Here is a 14,619-nt window from a genome sequence, read left to right on the forward strand (position 1 = left end):
TTCCGATAGGACAGAATTTCCTGCTGAGTTTAGTGTCACATAGTAACTCTCTTTCACCTTGCAATCACTAGGGAAGCACAGTACCCTAAGGAGAAGAGCTGCCTCAAATCCTTTCCTTGCTTGTGTAGCCTCTGCTCTTCAGCCCAGAAATAATCTAAAACCAAAACCCACTAAMTCTCACTTGAGTTTTCCAGCCCGATGACCCTACCAGAAATCACAACCATGTTACTTTGCTCTCTACAGAGACTATTTTCTTGCTTGAATACAGTCCCTGCTTAAGCTAACTAACTGAAAACCATGTTTTCAAATACCTACATATCATAGACCACCTGCTTTCCAGATTTTATATAGCAGATATATATTCTACTATAAATTGCTTACATATTACCYCTCTGGAGCTTCTCAAGACATACAAAAGCCAGTTGCAGCAAACTGAAAAATGAAGGAAGTCCCAAAGACTCCAGTCTGAAGATGTTATCAAATGCCTGTGTGGTACAAAATCTCCCATTTATTCAAGATCAAGAGAAAAGTATGTCTTATGGCACTGTAGTCACTGCCACTGTAGTCTAYGCCACAGTCAAAGAGGTTGTTTGAATATTGCTAATACAGGGAAATTTGGAATTCTACCAATACAGTAATATAGCTGCCAGGATGGAGCTGAATTTAGTATCTTAAATATTTCAACAGACTGGTCACAGATAACTTTATGATAAACAGTTGCAATCTACTGATACCATACCTGTTTGCCTTGGGAGCCAAGAAAGCAAGCTACTACAGTTCACAGGCATAAGCATCAAGCACAGCTCTTTTTAAGGATCTAACTGTAAATAAACACAGAGATAAACCATCTATCTCCATAGCTACATTAAAATCCTTCATTTAAACTACCCTGTAGATAGAGTTATTRGGGCAATGTGAGGGAACAGCTGATAAAAATACAAAGCAGCTTTTTATCTTCATAGTTTCCCCTCCAGATCTTTAGCTGATATAAATAACCATAATTTTACTGAAAGAAACATAACTGTCCTGTTTTACACATGAGGATATAAAAAGATTAGTCCAAAAGTAATGGGAAACTAGGTTGTATATACAGACCAATAATTCATAATAAAAAAATGTATCATTAGGCTTACATTTTACATTAACTGCTTCGTAATTACTGCATAACATTTTACATTTTAGCTATGACTGGTAATTTCTCTTCATAGAGAAATACATAATACATAATAAAAGACTGGATGACCATAGTTCTAGAATCCCACTGAGCAGTTTCTGAGTACAAGTAACTGGCACTGAAAGGCTGGGACGCTCGTTCTGTTGAATGTGCAGGAAAAGCTGCGTGCGGAAAGGCTGCGGTCAAGTCATGGCAAAGGTAACACAGCTGACAGATGCTGCTTAAACTCTGTGTAGTGTGATGAGCAATCTCAGATCAGGTCTCATGGTCACCACATGCACAGTTTTGATAATACCCTTCCTGTGAGCTCACAGTGCTAAAATTAAAATAGCAATTTATATAGCTGAGGCTTACGTGTTTACCAAGCCACCACATTTCAGGATCTACTGCAGACAAGAGCTGATGGTATCATAAAGGAGTCGTTCTAGAAAATATTTACCTGACACTAGGCACAAAAGTATTCTCACAGACTACAAGATTATTCACATCTTGGGAGTTGTATGCATCAATATTTGCACCATCAGACTTAAAAAGCTAACAGCTGATTTCCTCTACAAGCTAGTACCTGAGATCATTACAACAAAATAGTTCCAATTCTGAATCTGAAAAAATCAGCTAAATTAAGAAAAAAAATAAAATATAGGGGAAAAAAAAATGTGGCTACAATTCCCTTGGTCTATTTGTTCCAGTAACAATAGTTAATCCAGAATGAAAGGAATAATTTTCTCCATTGCTGCTGATGTTGTTTCTTAGTTTTGACATGAAACTGTAGAGCTAGAAGTCAACTGAAGATTAATTGGAGGAAAGTAGCATATTTATAAGCATCTGAGGATGTAAACAAAGAGAGAATTTCTGTAAGTGTGTAAGTCATTGGCAAATATCCTACTGGCTTCCCCCAGTCAGGATTTCACCTTGGATAAGGAATTTTTAGACTGGTTAAATTGTTTGTAACTAGAAGTAAATAAATAACATAATTAAGACAATATTAAGCTCAAAATAAGCTACTTGAAACTGTTCAATAACTRGAAAATATCCATTTTGATGCCTATATTGAGCAAGACTAAGAAAATTCCAGGTTCAAAAATCTTCATTTAATCAGAAGATTGGATTAGATGAACTGATCATTTGAGGTTTTATTTAGATTTTTTTTTTTTTCATTTTCATTTAGCCTACATTTCTTTTGGTCTAATGTAGATTTTCAAGTTTCAAATAAAATCTGAATTATTTGTCAACAGCAAACGCTACGCATTTGAGAGACCGTATCATCTAAATRTATGTCCAGTAGTGTTTGAAGGAATCAAGAATGAGGCAGCTGGTTTCTATCACTACCCACTCTCTGGTGCAGCAAGGGGTTAGCACGACTTTCTTTGCTGTTTCTAGCATTTTGAACCCTGAAAGAAATCACATACTGCCTGCTCGTGTTCTTGTAGATGCTGTGATTAATGTATTCAGATGTCTGGCTTCAGCTGTTTCTGTACCAAGAATCTAGTCTGGAGAGATGGAATTTGGAAACTGAACTAAACAGAGTTGTAGTTCATGTGGAAATTTGCTTAAGTATTTGCTCTACCTTTTATATTAAGTACGTAGGCCAGAAGTCTTGAACTATAGATTGCACTGTTTATGAATGAAATTATTAACTGCGTCAGGCAAGATTTTACTGTCCAAAGCTTCAAATCGTTAAAATTTCTCTGCTCCTCTGATGGGGGCTCTAAAATGTAAGTTTGAGTTCTGRAATACTATAGTCAGCTTCTTGTGTGTTCACTTGCTCAATTTCRCTTACTTGAAATAATTCAGCTACTAGCCATATCTGGAAAACATTTTCCATTATTAAGGACACATTTTACTTTGTATATAAATGGATTTTCCAGTTTTCAGCACTGAGAACATCATTGTGATCATTTGCGAACATTTAAAAATAGCTCTTGCTAAAGTTGGCAACACTGTATAATTCTAAATAATTCTACAAAAACAGGAAAGGAGATCTTAGATTAGTTTGTCTTCAATATGTGTGTATGATACTCTTCTCTAAAGTCTATGCCAGGAACCAGTGAAGCTGTGACAGAAGGAGTTTCAGACAGTACAATACACAGAACAAAACAGGTCCATTTCCAGGATGCTCAAGCATTTCATATAAAAAATAAGGAGCTTTTGACTTAAATGTATTTTTGCCTCCTTTGAGATGAGTCTAGCACCATTTGCCAGGTAATATTTACATAGTAATGTATTTACTACTGTCCACAGCCAGCTAATGCAGGTATAAACCGTACCATCATAACAAATTCACCTGCAACTGAAATTCTTCAGAATAAAATCAGCAAAGGTACAAGGGAATAATACCAAGGCCAACAGGCCTTTTCCTGATGAAAGCACCAAATGGAACAGTGGTTAGATTCTAGATAAAACAGTGATAACAGTTTTGTTAATGTACAGCTAGATTTCCCAAACCTGCATCATTTATTCTAGTGAAACTAACACAGCATCTCCAAGATTAGGAGTATCCTCCACTCAAGCAGTAGGGAAAGCATGTTGTTGTATAAGTTTAGAACTAAACTCTTAAACCATTGATTTTCTTACAGCTCAGAAGCTATTATTTTTCGTAAACAGTGATTCCATTCTCCCTTTTCCCCTCCCATTTTTAGTATCAGTAAATTAATTATTAATGCCAAAATAAGAAAATGCTATATCAGACTGAAGATTAAGATGTGAGTTTTATAGGGCACTACTGATTCTAACACACTTTTTTTTTTCATAATAAACATATGTTTAGCTCCAAGGCAATTTTTACCACAATGTASTTTCCAGCAAAAATGAAAAGTGACTAATTGCTGTATAGGAAGCTGTTCAAGAAAATATTTATATGAAGTGCACAGTGGAGATCAGCAAAAGTGAATGAGTTTGAGGAGAMATTCCTGAGTCTCTGCTTGCTTGGGGCATAGTGTGCAGTAGTTGATACTGCCTACTGCAGTCCACAAGACAGAGCTCTAAATCATAGAACTTCCAGAATTTTATAATCCACTTAAGTGAAAAAGTCMCGCTCTTTGTGTATTCAGGATCAGATCCAGAAACATATTGGAAAGCGAGTGGTTTGAAGTGCTAATTACCCAAAGAAACAGACCTACGTAACTCAGCAACATTAAAGGATATTCAAAGAGGTTGTACAATAAGGAGAAGTACCCTCAGACATACTGAATAGTTTCTTCTCGGCAATACAGAATTGTATTCATTTTTAGTCAGGAGAATATTGTCACTGAAATCTTTGCTACGATGCTTATGGAGATAAACTTTATCCAGTATTCCCAACCGAAGTGCACAATTTTATGTTTCCCATTCACTTCTCAAAATAACTGGAAAAGGTATTTTAATATTTCTCACTCAGACTGCAGATTAAATGGGGTAAGGTTATAAGAAAGCTTCATTTCCTAAACATCAGCCTGGAAATTCAAACCAGGTTTTCTTTGTACCAGTAATATGTAGTCAGAAGGTCAAACTATATGTTTGATGATGCAAGTGAAACTGAAAAAAATACTTCAAAAAATGCAGACTTAAGAGTGGAATTCAGCTTATTCCTTCCTTTTCTGTCATAAAGGTAAACACCTACAAGTCCAAGTACAAATGCAAAGAAAAGATCTTGTAAGTAAAACAACAGCTTTTCTCAACAATTGTTTTAATTCCTTATTGTGTTTACCTTCTTCTATCTGGTTCTCATCTTATCCTCTTTATGCTGTCTTCAAAGCACTTACCAAGCTGGTGGTTTCCTTCAGAAACCTTCACATGGCTTAACTTTCATAACTATCTTATCTGTCAGCTGTCACACAGCACCAATCTAATGGTTTATTATTAAGTTGTTCTATCTAGCAATTCATGTTTTGAAGTGCTTGGGGGTCTAACAAACAGTTCAGAAAACTATGGGTAATATAATATCAAGAAATCAAGCTTTAAAACGATCAATAAAGCAAAATTCAAAGTGGAAAAATAGATGCTCTTTTGTTCATCAGTTAGGTGATGTTTTAAATAGCATGCTAACTGCTTTTGTGTGCAAAGAAATGGAAATATTAAAATAGCCATTACCATCAGTCATTTATGCTTAGCCAAACTGCTCTTCTCACAGTCTCACAGTTTTAGAAGCAAACACTGCTACTTGAGGTTCCTGACACAAAAAAAAAACCCACTGCATCAATGCATCAAGTCCTCGAGGAATATATCTGCATCATCTCCCATGTTTCCYGAGACAACTACAGTTTTCCTGCTTGAAAATTAGGTACAGGAGGAAAGCAGGAATTTTGCCTGCTTTGGACATTTGTCCATGATATCCAGATGTTTGGCACTGCACTGAAGCAGTAGCTCCAACCGGACCATAGATCTTTGACAGATCTATTGTTTATATGCAGATCATTTTTAGTCATATTTATAACCAGAGTGCATCAGATAGTCTATGCATGAACAATAAAGGCATGCATGGATACAGCACAAAGACTCTTAATACATACACTTTTTTTTAGAAGATATTCCTTCCTCCTTTCTAGTACATAGTAGTCTTAAAAGCCACAGCAGATAAGTTTCTAGCTATTTTCCAGTTAATCTTTAAACATTTTCTCATATTTAGGTACCTAACAGAAAAAAAAATGCTGGGATAAAATTGCTATATGCTTATCTTAAAAAAAAAAAAAAAAAAAAAGTATTTGATGCCAAACTTTTTCCTCATATTACTGTCTACAGAAATATTAACACTAACAAGTACAGGAGCAGTGACCAGAAACTCAATGAAATATTCCACAAATATCAGCAATACATGAAATATCCAGAATAAAAAGAAATAGCTGATGAGGGACTCAACAAAATACTTACTCTAAAATCTCTTTCTATGTCTTCTTGCTCCCTAGCAGGTGAAAAAATGTCTAGTCTCAGCAGGGTTTTTTTGTTTGTTTTTGTTCCAAAGAAGCTTCATTGAGCAGGTTGTTCCCATCTACTCAGTCTTCAGTAACTTGCTGCACTTACTGTTTATTTTACAGCTCTCAGAAGCATGAAGAACTTGTTTATATTATGCTTTTGTAAYCTTTCAGCCTTCTGGCTGTAAAATGATTAATGACACTCCTCCCTCCCCTCAATCTTCCAAAATCACAATGCTTTCATTACTTTAGAGAAGATAAGAGATTGAGGACATTGTGGGCAAACATAAAGCTGTGCCAAGTTAGCTATGGCTATAACCAGTAAGAAAATTGTTTAATATAATCTGTAAAAAGATTCTAAAGTAAAGCAAAAGTTTACCTTAAAAAAGCTTAATTACTAAAATGTATTATTATGTAATATTAATATATGTTTTAAAAGAATTACAGTTTTTCTACCTAGATTTCCAGACCAAGGTACAGCCCTGTCCTTCAGGTCACAGTCATGGAATAAACCCAGAAATATAAGTGTCSATTTGTAAAGCACTGAGGGACCACCATCCTAGATGACATTGCCAGTGAACTCACCTCATTTATTAGGCAAATTAGGCAAACTCRACGTATTTCCACACACTAACATTGGTGCACTGGCCCAAATCAATTTTTCTTCCCCTAGTGGATTTTCTATCAACTGTGTGATATTTAAAGCACCCAAGTGGCTGAACACACTGCATTCAGTATCTATAGTCATCATCTTCTAAGAAAAACTACAGTCAGATTCAGCTGAGTGTCTGAGATTAGTTCAAGAACTTTTTTTGTTATTTAACTCACACAGTTATGATTATTGATTCTTTAATGGCAGCCTTCTGCAGCCTCACAACAAAAAAGACAGCAAAGCAAAACTCTCCTGTAAAGCTTCCACATGTAAGGCATTTATGTCTGAACTGAAAATAAAATATAAAAACAAGTACCAAAACCCAAAACAAAGTAATTCACCAAAGTTAGTATGAATTTCATCACCCACTTCAGAGAAAAAAGGAAAACAAACTAAAATAACGTACAATTCTAATAATATTGTCTTGGGCAAAAGCTTTTGGCATTTCCTTTTTAAAAGTAGCAGTATTTCTTACTGTTGTGATTTCAGCTAACTGCAGCTTACTCAAGGAAATCTCAATTCTTATTAGCATAATCAGAATCATTCTGAATCTTTCACTTTTTACTGCTGTATAAATAGAAAGCTCAAACATTTTTGAAAAGAACTCTCCTCATGATAATGGCCAACATAGGCAGAAGAAAAAAAGGAATATAAGCTGTCCCTGAAAACATGCAGCCTGCAAATTACTAGACAGTCTCTAGCCATTAAAATAAATCAAGCTCTGAACAGCCTTTTGTAGAAATACTCAGGGCAAAGAAATAGCAACTCCTACTTAGTATTGGCAAAGTTTATGAACAGAGAATTATCTGATGTTATTCCCAGGCTAGGAGAGGACTGGACTTGATGACCCAGAGATCCCTTGCATTCTGCTGTTGTTTGGCTAGAGGCAGATGTTCATCTGTTTTTCAGCCTTCACTGTGGTTTCCTCAAGTGAAATTTAAATGAAAGCTAATATAATTTTGTAAGTTTGGGTTAGAATTGCCCCTTGCAGGACTTGTTGCTACGTCTGCAGCAGAGTGGAACTTGTCAAAGAATTCAGAGAGCTGTATTTAAAGTAGCTTTAACTTAGCAGAGAAGCACAGAACTAAGCGCTCAGAGAGATGAATGCCCAGCAAAGCTCATACCGAGAAAAGAAGTAACTGAACTCCTCATAGGAAAAAAAGCCAGCAATAACAGGCTAGGGCACATACATGAGTAAAGCAAGGGCCAGGAAGAAAGTGAAACAAAACAGTAAGGACAGCAAAAAAAGTATAAATACAGAGTAATTTCAAACATACTCATGTCATCTTTAAAATATTCTTTTTTTTTCCAAGAGGAAGACCATCTGCCAGCTGATGGTCTAACACATTTTGTCTCTAACATTCAAACTTCTCCTGAAACAGGAACGATGCTGCCAGTATGAGATCAGTGGCTAAGAATCGATGCACTCAAGGGTTAATTCTGGATCTTTGGGAAAAAAATATTCTTTTGGGAAAAGAAGAGCAGCACATGTAAATAGTTCTGGCAGAAATGCAATATTTAATATTTCTCACCCCTGCTCCCCTTAGCTGCTAGAATCTGTCTGTAGTCAGCTGCCTGAAAGACCTCCTCTTTTGAGGAAGGAGGCAAATCCTACTACAAACAGCTTTGTAGGTGACCAAAAAAAGGCTCAAACTCAGAAGTCTAAAGTATAACTTAATAACAACATTTAAATTTGAAAATTTTCCTTTATATCTTATACTACCCTCTTGCCTTCACTCAGTCTTTTTGTTTTTTTTTTTAGTTTACAGAAACATATAATTTATGTTATAGGTAACCTAAGCGTACTGAAGTAATCACAGAAAGTTGTTATAGATACTCATCAGTCAGATGAATATAAAGTTATTTATATAAGATAATTCTAAATGTTTTGTGTAAAATATTTGAGTAAGTTCTCACAGTAGCTTTTAATTGCTTTCAAATGCAGGTATCTTTAGAGTTCCTATCCATTTTAAAAGCATGCAGGGTCAAGCAAATCCTTTATCTTATTTAAGACACTGTGGTCTGTTTTCTATCATTTGCAAGTTCTAAGGTTTACTCTTGCCCAAGGAGATGATACAGCTAAACAAGTCTTCCAAATACAGGCTTTGCACAAATTCTGTGAACCCTGAAGACTATGTACATAATCCTTCCAAGTGAAATCCTGAAGTTCATAAATTCTAAAATATGTTGATTTTTTTGAAAATAAAGGAATTGCTTATACTAACATGGTAACTTCAGAATATGTCTAAGAATTATCATACTGTTTTCTTTAAGTGATTTTGTGCAGGCATACCGCATACAAAAGATTTTAAGAGTCTAACTTGCTCTTCACATGAATAATCACATACCTTTTTCGGAATCATTGCTGCACATACCAACAAATACAAAAACACTACAGAACATTAAATAAACCTTGTAAGCTGACTGCAGAAATGAACAACCATTTTACAGAYCTCACTATGTTTCTCTGCAGGTATTCTAGAAATCAGAACAGTAGCAGTTGGAGTAGTGGCAATCAAAGGTGTGGAAAGCGAATACTTTCTAGCAATGAACAAGTCGGGACGACTGTATGGAAAGGTAAGGGTGCAAATTTTCTTGGTGTACAACCATCACGTAAAGTCTTAAAAATATCTAGTTTTAGAAAATTTTAATGTGGTGTCTGCATAGTTTGTTTGAAATAATTCACACCATTATTCCTTCTTTACAGAAAGTATGCAATGAGGACTGCAACTTCATAGAACTGATTGAAGAAAACCATTACAACACATACGCTTCTGCAAAATGGACACACAAAGGAAAAGAGATGTTTGTCACATTAAACCACAAAGGTGTTCCCATGAAAGGTAAAAAAACAAAGAAGGAACACCGAGCATCCCACTTTCTTCCTCTGGCAATATCCTAATCATAAATGATCTATACAGAACTAGTTCCAGCAGGAAGATTACTTCTAAGGAGACTATTTGACAAGGTATCAAGAGAGGCTGGAATACTACTGAGAAACTGAACAAGCTGGACTTGCGCATTTATGTTTATTTTTAAGAGACTACATGAAAAAGATTTGAAAATATACACAAAACCAGATTTACTAACTAAAAGTTGTAAAAAATTCTAAAGAGTTGTACAATCATTATCTTAGTCATTTTAACTGGGTAGTTTCTTAAATTAATTTACCCTGAAGAATAAGTCGTGACTTGATTATCTGATAATATTTTATTTAAAAAAAACCCTATCTGCTTCTTAAATATGGCTGCTATAATAATAATAAGCAGATGACAATGTTGTGTAAAATATGTCAGACTTTAAGGCTGCTGGAATGAGTTGTCAGATTATCAAGTCAATAGTAAACGTGGAGGTTGAGCAGTATTTTAAATACTTCCCCCAAGAAACTGATATCCTATACATAAACTATATGATCAGAAAAAAAATATAATCCTGTAAATGTTTATTGTTGTATTCATATAAAAGAGTTAGTTTGGACAAATTAAGTTTACTCTACTACAAAATCTTCCTATCTATTAATGAAACGAATACCTAATGCTGCTCTAAAAGATGTTTCAAAATAGTGTATGTAAAATAAGAATAGGAATAAATAATGTACTTCATCTCACTTTTCACAAAGTAGCGTTTTACATAACGACGAAGCAAAAATTCAGACGTATTATGGTTTTTTATGTAACATATCCTATCTTTTGTATAATTCCTGTTAGGGCATACAGCTTTTAATATTGTTTTTCCATCGTTATACATGCTTTTTCTGTTGTTACAGCATTAAACTTTATTTTAAGTTGTATTTGAACGTTATTGTTCTAAGTTATTTAAATGTTATTTATAAAAAAAAAAAAAGAAAAAACTTATTAAGCTGTATTTGAACGTTATTGTTCTAAGTTATTTAAATGTTATTTATAAAAAAAAAAAGAAAAAACTTATTAAGCTGCATCTGTTTCATATGCTTTTAATTCTAAAGGAATAACAAAATGGTCTGGCTGAGATGCATGAATTTTTTCTGTGACCAGACACAAAGTCTAGTACACAAGCCCCTTGCCAACATACATTGGATGGCAGACAAAAACGACAGCCTGCAGCAAATCTCACAATGGACGTCTCAGAGGGAACAATGTAAAAAATCTTTGCCACATACTCAGGCTAATTGAATTTAATAGCATATCCTTAGTTACATCAGGTAAAGGAAAGCTCCATTTCCAACAGGTACTGTTGGAAACCAGTTGTAAACCAATTTACTGTTGTAAAGCAGTTAGTGTTCTCTACAAATCAGATATGTTTTTACATTCTTTTCAACATAAAGAAATTGTTTCCAAGGATTTTAACTTTTTTTTAAATACTTTGTAAAATTGTAACAAAATTCACCTCCTGATCAAAACAAACACAAAAGCTGAAATTTCTAGACCTAAAAAATAGGTTAGTTCAAGTTTTGAAATAAAAATCTCCAAAATAGRTTTTGAATAGATTCAAAAAGAAATAGATTCTTTATTTTTAGAATCTCTAGTGAAGCTTGAATTAAAAATAGAAATATATTCCAAGCACATAGGCTCTTCCAAAGATTTTTAATGGATTATTCACGAATACAGCCAACTCATTCTTGAATCCCACCAGCAATTCACACTTTTGATATATGCTTTATCAGACAGATTACTACATGTACCATCACTATCAACAGACAAGATAGGAAGATGCTGGCATGCACATTCATAATTAAGTGAAAAGTAATAAAAAGAAATGCACAAGCAAAAAAAAAAGCAATACAAGAAATTTAACAAGCCAAATTGAGCTCTCCCTAATTAATTTGGAGAGATTCTTCACTTTTAGCCTGGTTCTTATATGTGGAATCTCAAAGGTTGTTAAACATAGGAATAGTAAAATTCAATAGGGACCAATATTCAGGCTGGTATAAGAAACTTGTGAGTATTGGGCTGATGTGGATTGGTGCAGATCTCCTACAGTTGGATCTGATTGTTTTAGCTACTTCTACTAGTAACTATAGCAACTACTTGATTTAATCACTTCATTTTAGTATTACAGAAATTTATGTTTCCCTTCTGAACTTTGGAAATGCAGACTGTACATTTTCAAATGCAAAACACGTTTTCTTCACAATATTCAAAATAAAATATACATGCAATATATYATTACACTATCCACCATAAATATATCATTTTATATATTACAGAAGATACAGTTATTTTTAAGAATTATTTGGAAAAAATCATTCTTAAAATGGTTTCTTTCTCATCTTTCACTGATCAGGAAGAGTGAGATTGCAGAGCCCTGTGCTGGGCTTTCTAACTTACCTGTGATTCTCCAGTTGTGAGAATCACCCAGCAGTCCTTTATGAACACCAAATGCCATGGAATATCCTTCGTTAATATAAGTCTCCTTTTGAGACTGAAGATGATTTGAATTACCAAGCTATCCGAGCCATATGGTTGCACCTTACAGATTTTTCATTTATACCAAATGAATTCCAGTGTATGTGACAGAAACCTCTGTCATACTAATCAAATAATCTCAGATAAACTACCAAAATGATCCTYGAATTTTCTTTCCCAAGGTTTTTCTTTCAGATCTTACTGTGGGAAGAAGAGTCAGACTTCTGTAATGAGAATCAACACTTTAAAGAAATTTTAGTACTAGGTTTCATTCAGTATAATATCCTTATTGTTTCCTTTAAAAGGATAGAAATGTATGTTATCAAAGAACTTTAACATGAAATTACAGTGCATTATTTTTAACAACTTATTCATGTTTGAACAGACTGATGATGTTTGTCAAGATATTGTACCTTACCTGCCACACCACGGCCATCAAATTCACTATTATCCAGCAAACAAGAACTGAAAATATCAATCCATGTACCAAGTAACACAAASGACTACAAACAACCCAAGTAGTTTCCTAGCAAAATCCTTTGAGTTAACAGTTTTATTCTGCGCTATAAAGGTAGASCTTTGGAATCAAATTTAAACTATTGTGGCAACACATGGCCTGCACTCTGTTCTTTGTAGTTGTGCAAACACATACTCAGAAATGAGGTATGGAAATGCAGTAAAATATGCATTTTGATGAGGTAAGGAGCACTGCCACACCATAAGGTATTACTTATGCAGCTATCTGAATTATTCTGCCATAAAAGCTGATAACTTTTCAAATGCTGGCAAGACCCTGCCTTACTTTCAGAGAGATGCCACAGCAATCTCACATAACTAGGACTCTGATGTTCCAAGAAGCTTTCATGCTACTGCAGAACTAAGCAATGGAAGAATACTCATGCACAACAGAAATACCAGGAATGTAGGTGTGAAAGCTAGGAAAAATACCACTCCTGGGGAGTGGAGAAAAAGAGAAAGACAGAGCATGCATTAGATGAAGGAAAGAATCTGTGCAAGCATAAGAGGAGGGAACAGCCAACAGAAATCAAAGAGAAMACAAAAATGAAACAGAGATTAACATGCATAGACTCTGCCAACAAAAGCTGCAAATTAGAAAACAATCAGAAAATATAGGTGGAAAAAAAAACAAAGGAAAAAGAAAAATGTATCCTCAAGCAAGCCAAGATTGCTTTAGGTTTTACAGCCATCATACCCAAAAAGTATTTTGTGGAGAAATGGCTCAGTAAAGGACACTGGAATGCAAATGATGGGATCCTTCAGTAGCACAGCGGTATAAGGCCTTACACAGGGCAATAACTTCCTTATGCTGATTGAGCAGAAGGGTCATAACTGAGAAAAATCAGTATTTTACTTTTTTTTCTTTTAAAAATTCATTTATTCTGACATTTTATTAGGTAAATAGATGTAAAGGTAAGAACATAGAATACCAGGTTGTTCTGTTCAAACACATAAAGGAAAAGGCAAACAGAAAAGCAAAGCCAGAGCAATCCAGTTGAGAAATTTCCCAAGTACCTTTAACTTAGACAAATCAGCTCTAAAAGAAAATACACTTCTTTTTTGGCTGTACAGCGACTGCCTCAAAAAAATGGCTCTGAGTGTTAAAAATGGAGACAAATTATAATCATGACCAGTAACAGCAAACTATTAAAAGAAAAAGAACAGTTATATTTTAATGGATATTATTCAAATAGATGTCAAAAATCCTCATAGCAGCCTCTAACATCAAAAATCCCATAATCCAAACTTAATATCAAACATACAGTATGCCAGGAAAACTGATTCATAAGAAAAGAAACAGATATATGTGGATACAATTAATTACTAACCTTTACAATCCTTAAAGTTCAAGATAATCTAAACAAACTGGACTATAATAGCCTCTGTCAATTACCAGTTGTAATTCCTGTTTTATTCTTACAGTGCATTGGCTTAAATCTATGTTTTTTTCCATGTTTACCACAGATATTACAAAGTATGAATAGACTGTGGTTTAGAGCTGAAATATAAACTCCTGTGGTTTAAACAGCCATTCTATTTAGCCACCTTCAATAACCATTCACATTTCCCAGAAACTGTTCCATTACGCAGTCTCTTAAATTTAATTAACAAGATTCTATTTACTTCTTACCTTTTGCTTTAGTTCTGATAAACAGCCTGTGACACAGAAATGAGCTAATTTCACCTGGAGAACCTTGCAGAAAAGGCTGTAAAAGCTCCTTCCTTGGAGGTTTGCAAGACCTGACCAGACAAAGGCTGAAACAGTTTGGTTCGAATTCAGTATGGGCCTTGCTTTGAACAAGAGATTGTAGGAAATCTCCAGAGCTCTTCCTACCCCGATGAATCCCAGAACAAACTTGTTCTTCTTAAAACAGCCATTTAGAATGCAATCTCATCTCTGAACAACACAAAACATGAATTCCACACATGGAGGTTACCAGACACAGGTCTCTTACTGTGTCTATAACAAATTACATACCACTGGAGATATGTAAARTAGTGTAA

At 34.6% G+C, this 14,619-nt stretch overlaps 1 protein-coding gene across 1 annotated transcript in view; it reads left to right on the forward strand.

Annotated features, from left to right (window-relative positions):
• Positions 1 to 9,907, forward strand: part of FGF7 (fibroblast growth factor 7) — a 22,393-nt gene extending 12,486 nt beyond the window's left edge. Inside the window, exons 3-4 of the mRNA XM_026045752.1 lie at positions 9,186 to 9,289; positions 9,420 to 9,907. Of these exons, the coding sequence (XP_025901537.1) occupies positions 9,186 to 9,289; positions 9,420 to 9,614 (299 nt within the window). The 3' untranslated portion in view covers positions 9,615 to 9,907. The remainder of the gene's footprint in view (positions 1 to 9,185; positions 9,290 to 9,419) is intronic.
• Positions 9,908 to 14,619: the final 4,712 nt, after the last annotated feature.

Source organism: Nothoprocta perdicaria, unplaced genomic scaffold, assembly GCF_003342845.1.
Source record: "Nothoprocta perdicaria isolate Ctin4 unplaced genomic scaffold, notPer1 scaffold_41, whole genome shotgun sequence".
Classification (NCBI taxonomy): domain Eukaryota; kingdom Metazoa; phylum Chordata; class Aves; order Tinamiformes; family Tinamidae; genus Nothoprocta; species Nothoprocta perdicaria.